Here is a 15,170-nt window from a genome sequence, read left to right on the forward strand (position 1 = left end):
GCCTAGCGGCGCCGGCACACCGGGTTCTAGTCCCTGTTGGGGCGCCGGATTCTGTCCCGGTTGCCCCTCTTCCAGGCCAGCTCTCTGCTGTGGCCAGGGAGTGCAGTGGAGGATGGCCCAGGTGCTTGGGCCCTGCACCCCATGGGAGACCAGGAAAAGCACCTGGCTCCTGGCTCCTGCCATCGGATCAGCGCGGTGCGCCGGCCGCGGCGGCCATTGGAGGGTGAACCAATGGTAAAGGAAGACCTTTCTCTCTGTCTCTCTCTCACTGTCCACTCTGCCTGTTAAAAAATAAAAAAATAAATAAATAAAAAAATAAACTAAAAAAAAGAAATGCTTAAATGTGATATAAAATTCATGGTATATTATTACTTACAATCAAAAGGATAGGTGTAATGACAAACCAGCTAGCTCTCCACCACAGCCAGAATATCCACCTCTTTGCACCAATCATCATTTCTATATCTTCAATAAACCTGTTCCCTCCTAAAGAAAACATAAAATATGCATTGAGGCCTTGCTCACATTTTTCTCCAATAATCATGTGACACAAATTATCTTTCTGTGTAACTACAACAATGAAGTATACATCTGCAACTATATGCTCTTCCAAATGTATTTTGTACAGTTTATTATATTTTACAATTATAATAACATAATTATGTTAGCATAATGAATGAAAAGGAATGATGCTAAACTATTTAAATAAGACTGGTTGAAAATTCTATAGTTATTATTTACCATAAATCCAGATGATTCCTACTATTTCCAGTATAGCTGCAATCAAAATGCCCCATCCAGCACAGAAGTGGTCAATCAGAAGAACCCAATATATTCCAGCCTACCAAAAAAAAATCAATTACTTCAAAGTATAATTTAATTACTTTATTATTTATATATTAAAATTGAATCTATTAATTGAATTTAATCTTCACATCTAATCTTTAGTTTCACTTATGCTAAAATGCGAATGTGGGTATTGCAAATGTAAACAAAAATGTGGCTCTAATATCTCAAAAACTTTTTATTCCATACTGAGTCACTGGGGGAAAAATAAGCATTTACAATAGTTGATTGTCAAAATCGTATGCAATGTCTTATGTTCTGTAGCAGCTGCCAAGTAACTGGTAGTCTCTATTTAAAATCAATAACCTTATTTTAATTGGGAAAATTGTCTATTACTGAGCTTCTTCCTTGGAAAAGTATAATTACTCACAAGGTTATAATAAGGAAAAATAAGCTGAAACTCAAAAACCCTGATCCAAGTTGAATTTTGGAGTGTCAGTAAACATCCTTCTAAGACAAGGTTTCCTAACTTGAATTATAAAATGTGTTTCAACTAATATTTTGTCTATGGGAAGAAAAACTGTAGTATACCTGAGTCACACAGACGAGACCAAGGAGAAACAAAACCAAGCAGCAACCCAAAGTTATGGGACCGCGCATTTTCTTCATCAGTTTGGGAAATAAATCCTGGATCGTTGTTGTAATAGTTTCTTCAGAAGAAAAAGGGGGGGGGGCATGTTATCAGTCAACTCCTTTGCCAATTCAGATAATCACAGACTTCAACCTTTGTTAAGCAAATTTGTAATATATGTTCAGAATGTACTCTCAGCCCTGCTCCTTGCTTTTAAAAACTGATAGTCTTTTCTATTAGCAGTCAGCACTTCTGGTGCTGATGAAATTGAAATACAGTTCCATTTGTTGCTTTTAGTCTGTTTTATAAAGTTTTTCATTGACAGCAACTACAAGGTCTCTGGGGCTGAAGTAGTTCAAAAGAGGGTTGTAGGAAATATAGCAATCTATTTAGGTCTTTTTCTGCTAAATGATATTGCTTTTAATGTAAAACAAAATTGTGAAGTGGTACAAAGGGTACCCATATGTTCCCACACCCAGCTTCCCCTATTGTTAACATCTCATATTGGTATATTAGTAACAGTCTATAGAGGGTTTAAATCAAAGGAATACTGAATACATAGTAGGGATACAGATGAACTTCAGTATAAGAAATAAAACTGTTCATTAACTAGAGAACTGGCTACAAATATAAGGACATATGAAGGGAAGGACTAAGAAATAGAGATTAGAAATTGAGATTTTCAAGGGCTTTGAAAGTTAACCAGAGGAATCATCCCATAGAGTAAACTATGCAAATGTATTATTTAAGAGTGACATGATGAAAATTGTTTCAGAGGCTGACACTGTGGTGTAGTAGGTTAAACATCTGCCTGTAGAGCCAGCATCCCATATGGGTGCTGGTTTGAGTTCTGGCTGCTCCACTTCTGATCCAGCTCCCTGCTGATGGCCTGGGAAAGCAGTGGAAGATAAACTCAAGTCCTTGGGCCCCTGCACCCATGTGGAAGACCCACAAGAAGCTCCTGGCTCCTGGCTTCAGATAGGCCCAGCTCCGGCCATTGCAGCCATTTGGGGGAGTGAACCAGTGGATGGAAGCCTTTCTCTCTCTCTATCTCTCCCCCCCACTCTGTAACCATGCCTCTCAAGTAAATAAATAAATCTATTAAAAACAGAAAATTGTTTCAGAATTCCTAGTCACGTATCTTAGAGGACATTGCTATGTGTACATCAAGACATGTATAAGGATAGGCACTTCAGCAGTGTGTATAATAAAAAAATTGGAATCCAAATGCTTATTTTTATTGCAACAAATAGATTGTGAATTAACTAGATCTATTTGTATTTATCAACGTGGATTGATAATACATGGAAAAAAACAACCATCAGGATATGAAAGAAAATTCATATTTAGAGTCTGCTTGTTAGTTATATATAAAATACAAACAAATATGGACTGAACAATATGCACAATCCAGAGCAATGGCTTCTTCTAGGAAAAAAATCAATTGTTTTAGGGAAACACAGAGAACTTCAAATTCATCTTTAATAGTTTATTTTTTTAAAAAAAATATGTGGACCCAGCTCCCTGGCTACAGCCTGGGAAAGCAGTAGAAGATGGCCCAAGTACTTGGGCCCCTGCACCCACGTGGGAGACCCAGAAGAAGCTCCTGGCTCCTGGCTTCAGCACAGTTCTGGCCGAACTCTGAGTTTCAAATAAATAATAAATGAAACTTTTTAAAAAACTATAATAAAGCCAAGTATAAAAAATATTAATTTTTTTCCTCTTGAAGGTCAGGTACATGGATACTTTGTACTTTTCCATATTTAAAATTTAAGTTGAGAAATCAGCATTGTGGCCTAACAGGTAAAGTCACTGCCTGTGACACCAGCATCTCATGCGGGTATGGGTTTGAGTCCCAGCTGCTCCACTTCCAATCCAGCTCCCTGATAATGGCCTGGGAAAGCAGTGAAAGATGGTCCAATGGCTTGGGCCACTGCCAGCCACATGAGAGATCCTGAAAAAGCTAATGGAGAGTGAAGCAGTGGAGGGGAGTGCTCTCTCTGTCTCAAATAAATAAAATACATCTTGAAAAATAAACTTTTGAATTTAAAAATTATTCAGAAAGAGCATTCTGGAGTAACTGCTAGCGGAGTTGTTAGGGGTAAGAAAACAAGCATGCTTTTGAGCAGAGGAACCATGGGGGATATGAAACACTGGAGATGTTACTTACCAATGGAAGCAAATTGAGAATCCAGGCCCAAAGTTAAAAGCATGAAGAAAAATAATATGGACCAAAATGGGGCGCCTGGGAGCTGGGCTAGAGCTTCTGGATAGGCAATGAATGCCAAATCAAAACCTAAGAAAATGTATGGTATTCTAAATTAGTTGTTAAAAAAATTCACATTTTTTGGAAATTTTCAAAATAATAGAAATAACTCCTTTTATTTTAGCACTGCAATCCATGACATATGTTAACAAGTAACTTATTTTCACTTTTTAAAAAACATGTATTTATTTATTTGAAAGGCAGAGTTACAGAGGAAGAAGGAGAGGGGGATGGGGGAGAGGGAGAGAGAGAGAGAGAGAGAGTGAGAGAAAGAGAGCCCTTCCATCCACTGGTTCACACCCCAAATGGCCGAAATGGCTGAGGCTGAGCCAGGTGGAAGACTGGAGCCTGGAGCTTCTTCTAGGTCTCCCATGGGGATTCAGGGGCCCAGGGACTTGGGCCATCTTCTACTGCTTTCCCAGGTGCATTCGCAGGGAGCTAGATCAGAAGTGGAGCAGCCAGAACTCAAATCTGTGCCCATATGGGATGCTGGTATCATAGGCAGCAGCTTAACCCACTATGCCACAGTGCCAGCCCCACTCACTTTTACTTTTAAAAATATTAAGAGTGGGAATGTGAGAGGGAGGAGGAAGGGTTAGAGTGTGTGGAGGGGGGGTGTCACAATGTTCCTAAATCTTTATATATGAAATACATGAAACTTGTATAACTTAAATAAAATTTTAAAAAATGTTTTTACAATGTGATAATGTGAACATGTTACATGAATTAAGCTAGTGAGATAATTTATAAATGACATATTTCTCACATTAGAAATTTAAACTATTTTAGAGGGTTTTGTTTGATTTCATTTTATTAAGATAGATCAACAGGGGCTGGCATTATGTCACAGCAGGTTAGGACAGTGCCTATGATGGTGGCATCCTGTATGGGCAGCAGTTCAAGTCCCAGCAGCTCCACTTCAGATTCAGTTCCCTACTAATGTACCTGGGAAAGCAGCGGAAGGTGGCTCAAGTGCTTGGGCTCCTGCACTCATGTTGCAGACCCAGATGAAGCTCCTGGCTCTTGGCTTCAGTCTGGCCTAGCCTTGGCAATGCAGCCATTTGGGGCATGAACCACAAATGGAAGATCTCTCTCTCTCTCTCTCTCTCTCTCTCATGCTCTCACTTTCTCTGTGATTCTGCCTTTAATATAAATAAATAAATCCTTAAAAAAGATTGATGAAGAAAGACAACTGTCTTAAACTCCAAAAATCTAAATTAGCCCACCTAATCTTAACCTAAATTTCAAACAGAAACATTTATAGAACTGACAATTTAGTCTTCAACCTTCTCTCCAGATGTTCACCCAGAATCTCCATAAGTAGTGCCATTTTTGCCAGTATATGGCTTCCTGAAATATTGCATGTAATACAACTATAGATTGCATCATATTTTCTATTTGATGTTACTTTTAGAGATGCTTGTTATTTGGTTCAACTTTCATTTTGTGATGCATAGATTTAAGTATTTTAATGTTCCCTAATCTCCGAAAGAGCTGACATAGGATTCATGAAAATTAGCTTCTAGTCTGGCTTCTCTATTACTTGCTAAATATAGAAAATTTCTGTGCACCAGTCCCTCATCTGTAAATGAGGAGCTGGACACTCAGTGATCTCCAAGGTCCCTTCTAGTCCTGACAATCTGTACTCATTCATCCTTATTTCTAACAAAGAATGTCATAATAAAAATTTAATGAGGAATTTCTACTTAAAAGACCTATAGGGTTCTTTTCCCAAGACTCTTTAGCCAGATAACTAAACATTCCTAGCTTATATGTTTAAAGATAGGAGGTTCTTTAATTACATTTCTTTAAAGCTGGAAACAGCTCAACACTTAAAGCTCCTTAAATCTTTTGAGTCTCTATATGATACTAGTGGTTGAAAAATTCAGACCCATTGCTATATTTTACATAGGCAAATTCGTGTATACATTGTCTCTTTCTTTCACAATGCATGGGGAGTGATTAGCATGAAGCCCCAAACTTGTAATTGTGCAGTAAGTGGATCATATTAAGGACTAAGCAAATTCAGAAAAACAGCATGTCTCCTTAAAAAGTTGTCCCCAAAAGCATTCTTATTAACCCAAATTATCTAAGAATTTGTACATTATTAAGATAAATTAAACAAGATGAAATGAGAAAGGAAGCAGAATAACCTAAGTCATAAGTGTATTAAGTAAATTGCTATAAACTATGTAAGAGTTTCATAAGTGAACTACATTGAATTAAATGAAGTTGATAATATGTACCTGATTTTACAACTTGAGAGACTTCCTTTCCAGATATATGAGCCATGTGTCCCAATATAGAAAAAATAGCAAATCCAGCAAACACACTAGTTAGGCAGTTTGTCAAACAAACTACAATGGCATCAGAGTAGCAGTTATTATTGAACTTATTGTAAGATGATAGAGCAACTAAGCCACCCCAAGCTACTGACAGGGAATAAAATATCTGAGTAGCAGCATCTTTCCAAACCTATAAGAGAAAATAATTTACTATTTTAAAACAATACCCTTAATTTTTCATTTGTATAAAATATTTCACATACAGATGTATATATGTTAAAAATAACAATGAATTGAACACCCATGTAACCACTACCAAGCTTAGGAAATAAAATGTTACCAGCCTTTTCACCTTTACACCCTCCAGTGGTAAATGCCATTCTGACTTTTGTGTTTATCATTGCCTTTTCTTTATATTTAACTTTGCATGTATTTGAATTCATATAAAAGGCATCTTAAGACATGTAAATTTACACAATTTGCTTTTCTAAAATTCAGCATGTGGGGCTGGCACTGTGGTGCAGTAGATTAAAATTCTACTTGCAGGGCCAGCACTGTGGTGCAGTGAGTTAAAGCCCTGGCCTAAAGCAACGGCATTCCGTATAGGCCCCGGTTCTAGTCCTGGCTGCTCCACTTCTGATCCAGCTCTCTGCTATGGCCTAGGAAAGCAGTGGAAGATGGCCCAAGTCCTTGCACCCCTGCACCCGTATGGGAGACCCATAAGTTCCCGGCTCCTGGCTTCGCATCAGCACAGCTCCAGCCATTGCGGCCATCTGGGAAGTGAACCAGCAGATAGAAGACCTCTCTCTCTGTCTACCTCTCTCTGTAACTCTGTCTTTCAAATAAATAAAATAAATCTTAAAAAAAAAAAAAGACTCCACTTGCAACTTCAGCCGACTTGAGTCCTGGCTTATGATCCAGCTTCCTACTAATGAACATAGGAAGGCAGTGGACGGTGGCCCAGGTACTTGGGCCCCTGCCACCCATGTCAGAGACCATGATGGAATTCCTGGCTCCTGGCTTAAACCTGGCCCAGGCTTGTCACTGCAGCCATTTGGAGAGTGAACTAGAAGATGGAAGATCTCTCTCTTTCTCTGATTAAAGACAGGAGCCTGGAACTACATCCAGGTCTCCCAAGTGATGGCAGAGGACAAATATTTGTGTCATCATATACTTCTTTCTCAGGCACATTATCACAGAACTGGATGGGAAGGAGAGCAGCCAGGACTCATATGGGATGCCAGTGTCACAGGTGACGGAATAACTTGCTGTGCCACAATGCCAGTCAGACTTCATAATATGATCCAAGCTGTGGCTATGAAATATGAATTTTGATTTTCTCAATTACTTAAAAGGATTAGTACCTTTTGCTGTGTTTTTTGTTTCCATAGGATTTTTTTCTGTGAAATTTGCCTTTTGTCAGTTTATTTCTTAGAGTTATTTGTCTTATTTCCAAGAATATTTTATGCAATTTGGAGTCTAATCCTTTGTCTATTATACATGTTGAATTTTTTCTCCCAATGTTTTTTTTTTTTTCACTTTGACATTATGTTGTTTGATGAACCAAAGTTTTTGTTGGCTAATATAGCTAAAGGCATCCATCTTTGCTTATATAAGCAGATACTTTCCTTGATCTCTGGTACCTAAAAATTTCCTTGTCCCAAGGTTACAAAGATACTATTCTATATTTTCTTCTGAAAGATTTAAGGTTTTTGCCTATATTGCTAAATATTCAATTCACTTGAAATTGATAATAATATCAATATGTATTTTTTTTTTTTTTTTTTTTTTTTTTTGTGACAGGCAGAGTGGACAGTGAGAGAGAGAGACAGAGAGAGAAAGGTCTTCCTTTTGCCGTTGGTTCACCCTCCAATGGCCGCCGCTGCAGCCGGCGCACCGCGCTGATCCTGGCAGGAGCCAGGAGCCAGGTGCTTTTCCTGGTCTCCCATGGGGTGCAGGGCCCAAGCACCTGGGCCATCCTCCACTGCACTCCCTGGCCATAGCAGAGAGCTGGCCTGGAAGAGGGGCAACCGGGACAGAATCCGGCGCCCCAACCGGGACTAGAACCCGGTGTGCCGGCGCCGCAAGGTGGAGGATTAGCCTATTGAGCCACGGCGCCGGCTATGAAATTGATAATAATATCAATATGTATTAAGATATGGAATTTTCTTTTCTTTTAAAGATTTTATTTATTTATTTGACAGGTAGAGTTAGAGACAGTGAGAGAGAGAGAGACAGAGAGAAAGGTCTTCTCTCTGTCGGTCCACTCACCAAATGGCCTAAACGGCCGGAGCTATGCTGATCTGAAGCCAGGAGCCAGGAGCTTCCTCCCGGTCTCCTATGCGGGTGCAGGGGCCCAAGGACCTGGGCCACCCTCCACTGCTTTCCCAGGCCACAGCAGAGAGCTGGACTGGAAGAGGAGCAACCGGGAACAGAACTGGTGCCCATATGGGATGCCGGTGCAACAGCCAGAGGATTAACCTAGTGTGCCACGGCGCCAGGCCCCAAGATGTGGAATTTTCAATTCATGTTATTTCCAGATGGGATTATCAGTGTTTCAAGGATAACTGATATGATCAATTATATCATTTAGATATCGATTCAATATGAATTATATCAATTGTATAGTCTGTCCTTTTCCCAACTGACCTGCTTTGCAATCTCTGCCACATATCAAGCTCCATTTGCTTGTGAATCTATTTCTAAGATCTGTCTTCTGTTCCACTGTGGTGTGTGGAACACACACACACACACACATATACATATATGCATATATACATTATACATATATATTATATATATAATGCTAGCACTACATTATTTTAACTACAAGAGCATTGTTTCATATCTTGTAGGACAAACTCTCCAAACACCTTCCTCAGATATGGTAGGGTTTATCGGCTTTTTTGTCTCATACAAATTTTAGGCTTACTTTTCAAGTTCCACAGTAAACTGTATAAGGAATTTGACTGGAATTCTACTGACTCTTCATTTCCATTTTGTAACAACAGAAGCACTTTAATCCTTAACAAGCCTAGTGCTAGACATTTTTTTGCAGAATTGTGATACATTTAAGCACCTTTTAAATCATCTTGTTCCCTTATTCCTTGCTATTTTTTAAAAAATTTAATTAACATGCAATATTCGTACACCTGTAAGGGGAACAGTAAAATTTAAACACATGAACACAGCATGAACTGAACAAATAAGTTGATCAGTATTCCTGCCTCCCCACCCTTCCTCATGTTTAAAGCCTCCCAGCTCATAACTTCCAGTTGTTTATATAGTACATATTATATTATTGAGAACGACAGTCACCCCACTGTGCTGTGGAACACTAGAACTTGGTACTTCTTTTTTTAAGATTTATTTATTTGAAAGTCAGAGTTACATAGAGAAGTAGAGGCAGAGAGAGAGATATTTTGTCCGCTGGTTCACTCCCCAGTTGTTTGGAGCTGTGCCGATCCTGTGCCAGGAGCCAGGAGCTTCTTCCAGGTCTCCCACAAAGGTACAGGAGCCCAAGGAAGGACTTGGGCCATCTTCTACTGCTTTCCCAGGCCATAGCAAAGAGCTGGATTGGAAGTGGAGCAGCCAGGTCTCAAACTGGCACCCATATGGTATGGTGGCACTGCAGGTTGTGGCTTTACCCTCTACGCTACAGCACCAGCCCCAAACTTGATACTTCTAACTGTAGTTGGGTATCTCTTCTCCACCCTCCCACATACCCCTTCTCCAACCCTTCCGTTATTTTGATGAATGCTTCTGCTAGCTGGCCTCATCTCTTCAAACAGCTCTCCACAGGCTTCACCTAATCCTACCTCCTTACTAGTCTCCTTTTCACAAGTTACCCTTCCAAAGCTTTTGTTAAATAACAATAATTACTTAGAGACTAATTTAGCTTAATCCATTTTAACAGGGAAATTCCTAGGGCCAGCATTGTGGCATAATTGGTTAAGCCTCCACTTGCAGCACCAGCACCCATATTGGCACCTATTTGAGTCCTGGCTGCTCCACTTCCGATCCAGCTCCCTGCTAATGTTCCTGGAAAAAGTAGCAGATGACCCAAGTGCTTGGGCCCCTGCAACTCACAAGGAAGACCCAGATGAAACTCCTGGCTCCTGATTTCAAACGGGCTCAGCCCTGGCCATTGTGGCCACTTTGGGAGTGAACCAGTGGCTGGACAATCCCTCTCTTTCTCTCTGTAACTCTTTCAAATAGATAAAATTAATTAAAAAAAAAAAAACAGGGAAATTCCACAAATAAATCATTACTTGTCCCCAAAAACGTTATTGTGCAGATTTCAAATAACAGGGTAGATATATATTTGGGAACAAGTGTCTTTTTATTTGTTTAAAAACAGGACTGGTCAATGGAAGGCAGGAATGTAACATGACTGCAGTCAGAAGAATGAAATTTACAACCAACACCTCTAACTGCCATTGACTTCAATTTATTTAACCTCTTTAGGGCTCTTTATTCATCAATAAATGGAGATGATGAAGCTAATAATAGTGTTCAAGTAATGATGACAACATGAAATGAGATAATGAACACAAATCAATTAGTAAGATGCCCAATAATTGTTATTATTATTGTTATGGAAAATTAATAATGAAATGAATTAATAAAATGACTGTAAGTTTCCTATATAAAATTAAAAAGAATAAGTTTCCCATTGAGTGATATTTCAATAGAAAAACTTTATATGGAGTAAAATACATATTACTAGGTCTTCAGAATACAGCATATGCTAGATTGTAGGAAGCCAGAATGAAAAAAAAAATGGATGAATAGACATATAGAAGATAGATACTTGTAGATACAGATACATAAATAGATGCAAAATAGATCCAAGTTATTTCTCTTACATATAAATCATGCTAGAAATAAGACATTCTCTTATTTCTTAGGCTATTGTCCATACTGAGATGAACAGCATGTTTATGTTGATCTCTAAGTCTCTTTCATTTGACAGAGCATGTATGCACGTGTGACACAGGGGGAGCTGGAGATGGCTGTGGCTATTCTGAGTCATGTAAGAATACTACTGCACACCATGATGTGTGCCTAGGTTGCAAATAGAAGTGAAACTGTAAACATGGTTATACACTCTGTATTCATCAATCTCATAACTATATGCAAGATTACTAAATTAGGGATTAGGAAATCTTAATTCAAGTTGCACTGATTGGATGAGTACACTTGGCTAAATATGAATCTTTCTGGTTCTTAGTTTCACCACTATGAAATGTGGGAGTTAGTGAAATAATCTCTGCAGAGCCTCTAGCTATAAATTTATATGGTTCTCTACTCTCCTGGAGATTTCAAATATCCAAGAAAAGGAAAAAAAATATGTATTTATACCCTATGTTTATAACATGGATTTCAAGGAATATAAAGAAAATCTAAGAAAAACAATTCTCATTGCCAACACATCCAAAAGAGAAAACTTGGGGTCATATTGTATTGGGAAGAAAATGGGTGGGAGGATTGAATAGTGTATCTCACAAGGAGATAGATTTAGCTCTGATATTTTTAAGGATAATAGAGATAATAAAATATAGACAATTATAAAATAGTCATACAAATCTGGGGGACTAGTTTCAAAAAAATATTAAGCCCAGATGTTTGAAGTTTATCAAAGCCACTTAAAGAAAATCAAAGGACTTTTCAACTATGCTCAATATTACAAGATTTAAAGAAAAATGTGAGATCTGGCGCTGTAGTGTAGCAGGTAAAGCCTGCAGTGCTGGCATCCCATATGGGTACCAGTGCTAGTCCAGGCTGCTCCACTTCTGAACCAGCTCTCTGCTGTGGCCTGGGAAAGCAGTAGAAGATGGCCCAAGTCCTTGGGCCCCTCCACCCATGTGGGAGACCCAGAAGAAGCTCCTAGTTCCAGGCTTCAGATCTGCCCAGCGCCAGCTGTTGGCCATTTGGGAAGTGAACCAGCAGATGGAAGACCTGCCTGTCTCTCTCTGCCTCTGCCTCTCTGTAACTCTGCCTTTCAAATAAATAAACCTTAAAAAAAAATTCCAACAGCAATTTTTTAAAAAAGGAAATCGTGGGTCTACCTCTCAGGGAAAATGTAACTATGACAATGTAGGGGAATTGCAAAAGTTTGTGGAAATGGGATTAAATGTTTAACAGAATACAAAAATGTAATGTATAATTATTTGCATTGTAATCTACAGAAAATTATTCCTGTGAATAAACTATTCAGAGGAAATGACTTAAAGTATAAATGGGCTTAATTATTATCTTATAACCAAACGGGAAATATTTAGATGTTATGTTGTCATTCATTCTATTTCATTGAAAGAAATTATGAATGACTAATTGACAAAAAAGCTGTGTATGGGTGAAATGGTCATTTTTCCATTCAATTATTCTTTACAGCCATTGTCTATATTCCCACTAAAATAGGGACCTTTTGCTTTTTACTTGTTAACTTTTTATTTACTGAAGTATTAAGATTTTTTACTGTGATGTAAATTTAAAATATGTTATCTCAAAAACTAAAAAGAAAAGGAAAGGTAAAAAGAAGGCTGGGAGGAGAAAGAAGGGAGGGAGGAAGGCAATATCATTATGTTCTTGGACTTAATGAATCATACTGAATCTGCTAAAAATTAATTAAAATTAAAATATAAAATGAAAAAAGTTTACTTTGGTACAAAAACAACTTTGAAAGGGTCTTCCAAAGTCCATGGATAATGACTATTATGAAAAAGCTATGCACAAATTTCAAATTTTTCTACAAATAAACTTAGTTTTTCATTGACATTTTTCCATGAAGTTTTTAACGTACCATCAAATAGTATAATGTCAATAATTGAAATAATTGGATATTAGCTCATATGTATATGAGATTACCATTTTCAAAGTGCATTAACATATTTTATCTTGTTTAATAACTTCAATGAGTAGGCAATGCATATGACTTTTCATTTTCTTTATTTCTTATTCACCAAGAAAAATGGTCTTCCAGTTGGGAAGAGATTAAAAAAGTTAAAGAATGCGGCCCAAGATAAGTAGAGAATGAATTGCCATAGCCTGCGAAATCATCAGAGTATATTAATCTCCAAGACTAAAATAATAAAAGTTCATAGCTTTGAAACAATTTAGAGCTATTGTGGGCTATCACCTGAGCAAAATCTAATGAGCCCAAGAAAGGTACACAAAAATAAGAAATTGACATTTCAATTTCCAACAATGTAAATGACAGATTCCCATGACTAAAATCTGATAAACTGAACATTGCTTACCAGAAAAAATAACTGCAAAAATAATTAAATATAATAATGTAAGTATCTAGAAATGAAAACAGCACTGGCTAGAAAGTAGCATAAGTTGCACTAAGAGTACCATAGAAAACTAAAGCTAATATCATTTTTGGATAGTATTACTAGTATGGCAAATAATATTAACATAGTGCTTCTTCATTTAAATATAATATTATATGGTTTTTGCTAACCAGAAGCTTAATTGTGTCCTAAGAATGTGATATGAATGCTAAAATGGTAAAAGCACTTTAAGGCTATCTCAATAGAGACATACTATCTAGAGTACAATTATTATACTTACTGTCACTAATATTTGCAGTCAAATATAAAAGATCTTACATACCAATGACACAACCACCATCTGGAGACAGACTAAAATTAAAGGGAGGTTATCTAATGCATATCCATGACACATGATTATTTTTTCTGGTACAAGTAACAGTTTTGTTTATGGGATGTTTAATTCTTGTCAAATTTGTATTATAACCTCATAATGCATTAGGCAAAATTTGATCTTACTCTTGGGATATTCACTTTTAAAGATAGGTAAAATGTACATTAGGACATTAAACTGTCAACATTAATCTTTAAAGTTACTCTAAGTTTATCCAAAAAAAAATCGCGAAGTCTCAGTCACCAATTTGCACGTATATATGTGTGGAATACTATTTTTCACATTAGTAAACCTCAAATCATTTTGGGTAAATAGGATTACTTACATGAATGAAATGACATTTAAAATCCTATTGCTAAAAGCTATTATCTCATTTCTAATGACCATTAGTCTCATGTTAAATAGCTAAGTCAGATGTACTTGTGGACAGGAACTCTAATAAATTGAACTGTATATTCTTTGGCAATCTATTACATTATGACACTCATATGGAACCAGAGTTTTGGCATGTGATTTTAAGGCTAGCTTCCTCAGATAATCTGAATCCAAATGCTTACCTCAGCTTCCTTCAATTTTGTAAAATTTGACTGTGATCCAATATAGTATGAAATTCCTTTTGATGCACCCTCCAGAGTTGCTCCACGTATTAAAAGGATGAGTAGAACCACATAGGGGAAAAGAGCTGTAAAATAAACCACCTACAAGAAAAACAACCAAAAGTTACTCTTTTTTAAAAAAATAATGGCATATGATTGTGTATGAGTAAATTAGCCAGTTGATATCGGTAAAATAAAGTGCTAGGGATTCTGTAAATTCATTAATAAGCCTGATAATACCAATGCCAAAGGTAGAATAATTTCCTATTCCTACTTACACTTTGAAAAGACCCATTTTCAAAATCACTTTGGTGTATGAAGAAGCATTTGCCCAGGTTCATAGTGTAAATAAACAATATACCGCCAGCGCCGCGGCTCACTAGGCTAATCCACCGCCTAGCGGCGCCGGCACATGGGGTTCTAGTCCCGGTCGGGGCGCCGGATTCTGTCCCGGTTGCCCCTCTTCCAAGCCAGCCCTCTGCTGTGGCCAGGGAGTGCAGTGGAGGATGGCCCAGGTGCTTGGGCCCTGCACCCCATGGGAGACCAGGAAAAGCACCTGGCTCCTGGCTCCTGCCATCGGATCGGTGCGGTGCGCCGGCCGCAGCGCGCCGGCCGCGGTGGCCATTGGAGGGTGAACCAACAGCAAAGGAAGACCTTTCTCTCTGTCTCTCTCTCTCACTGTCCACTCTGCCTGTCAAAAATAAAATAAATAAATAAATAAATAAATAAAAAACAATATATCAGCAGTGATGACTTGGAATCTAGATAGAGTTCTTTCATGAATGTATACTTATACATGTCTGAGGGAACTCCATGTGTCCTCTCAGTAAACTACTGTACTGAAGTAAGAAAGAAAGTGACTTTCAAATGAAAGCATCGCTTAGTAGATGTCCAAATCCCACGAAAGCTTAAGTGAATATTGCTAAAGCTAC

The 15,170-nt window shown here is 37.9% G+C and overlaps 1 protein-coding gene across 1 annotated transcript in view; it reads right to left on the reverse strand.

The window, feature by feature from the left end:
* SLC6A14 (solute carrier family 6 member 14) overlaps positions 1–15,170 on the reverse strand; it is a gene marked incomplete in the record, with an annotated part of 34,901 nt that overhangs the window by 4,741 nt on the left and 14,990 nt on the right. Inside the window, 6 exon segments of the mRNA XM_070066812.1 lie at positions 377–486; positions 742–841; positions 1,378–1,496; positions 3,588–3,713; positions 5,930–6,158; positions 14,200–14,340. Of these exon segments, the coding sequence (XP_069922913.1) occupies positions 377–486; positions 742–841; positions 1,378–1,496; positions 3,588–3,713; positions 5,930–6,158; positions 14,200–14,340 (825 nt within the window).

The sequence above is a fragment of the Oryctolagus cuniculus genome, chromosome X (genome assembly GCF_964237555.1).
Source record: "Oryctolagus cuniculus chromosome X, mOryCun1.1, whole genome shotgun sequence".
In the NCBI taxonomy this organism is placed as follows: domain Eukaryota; kingdom Metazoa; phylum Chordata; class Mammalia; order Lagomorpha; family Leporidae; genus Oryctolagus; species Oryctolagus cuniculus.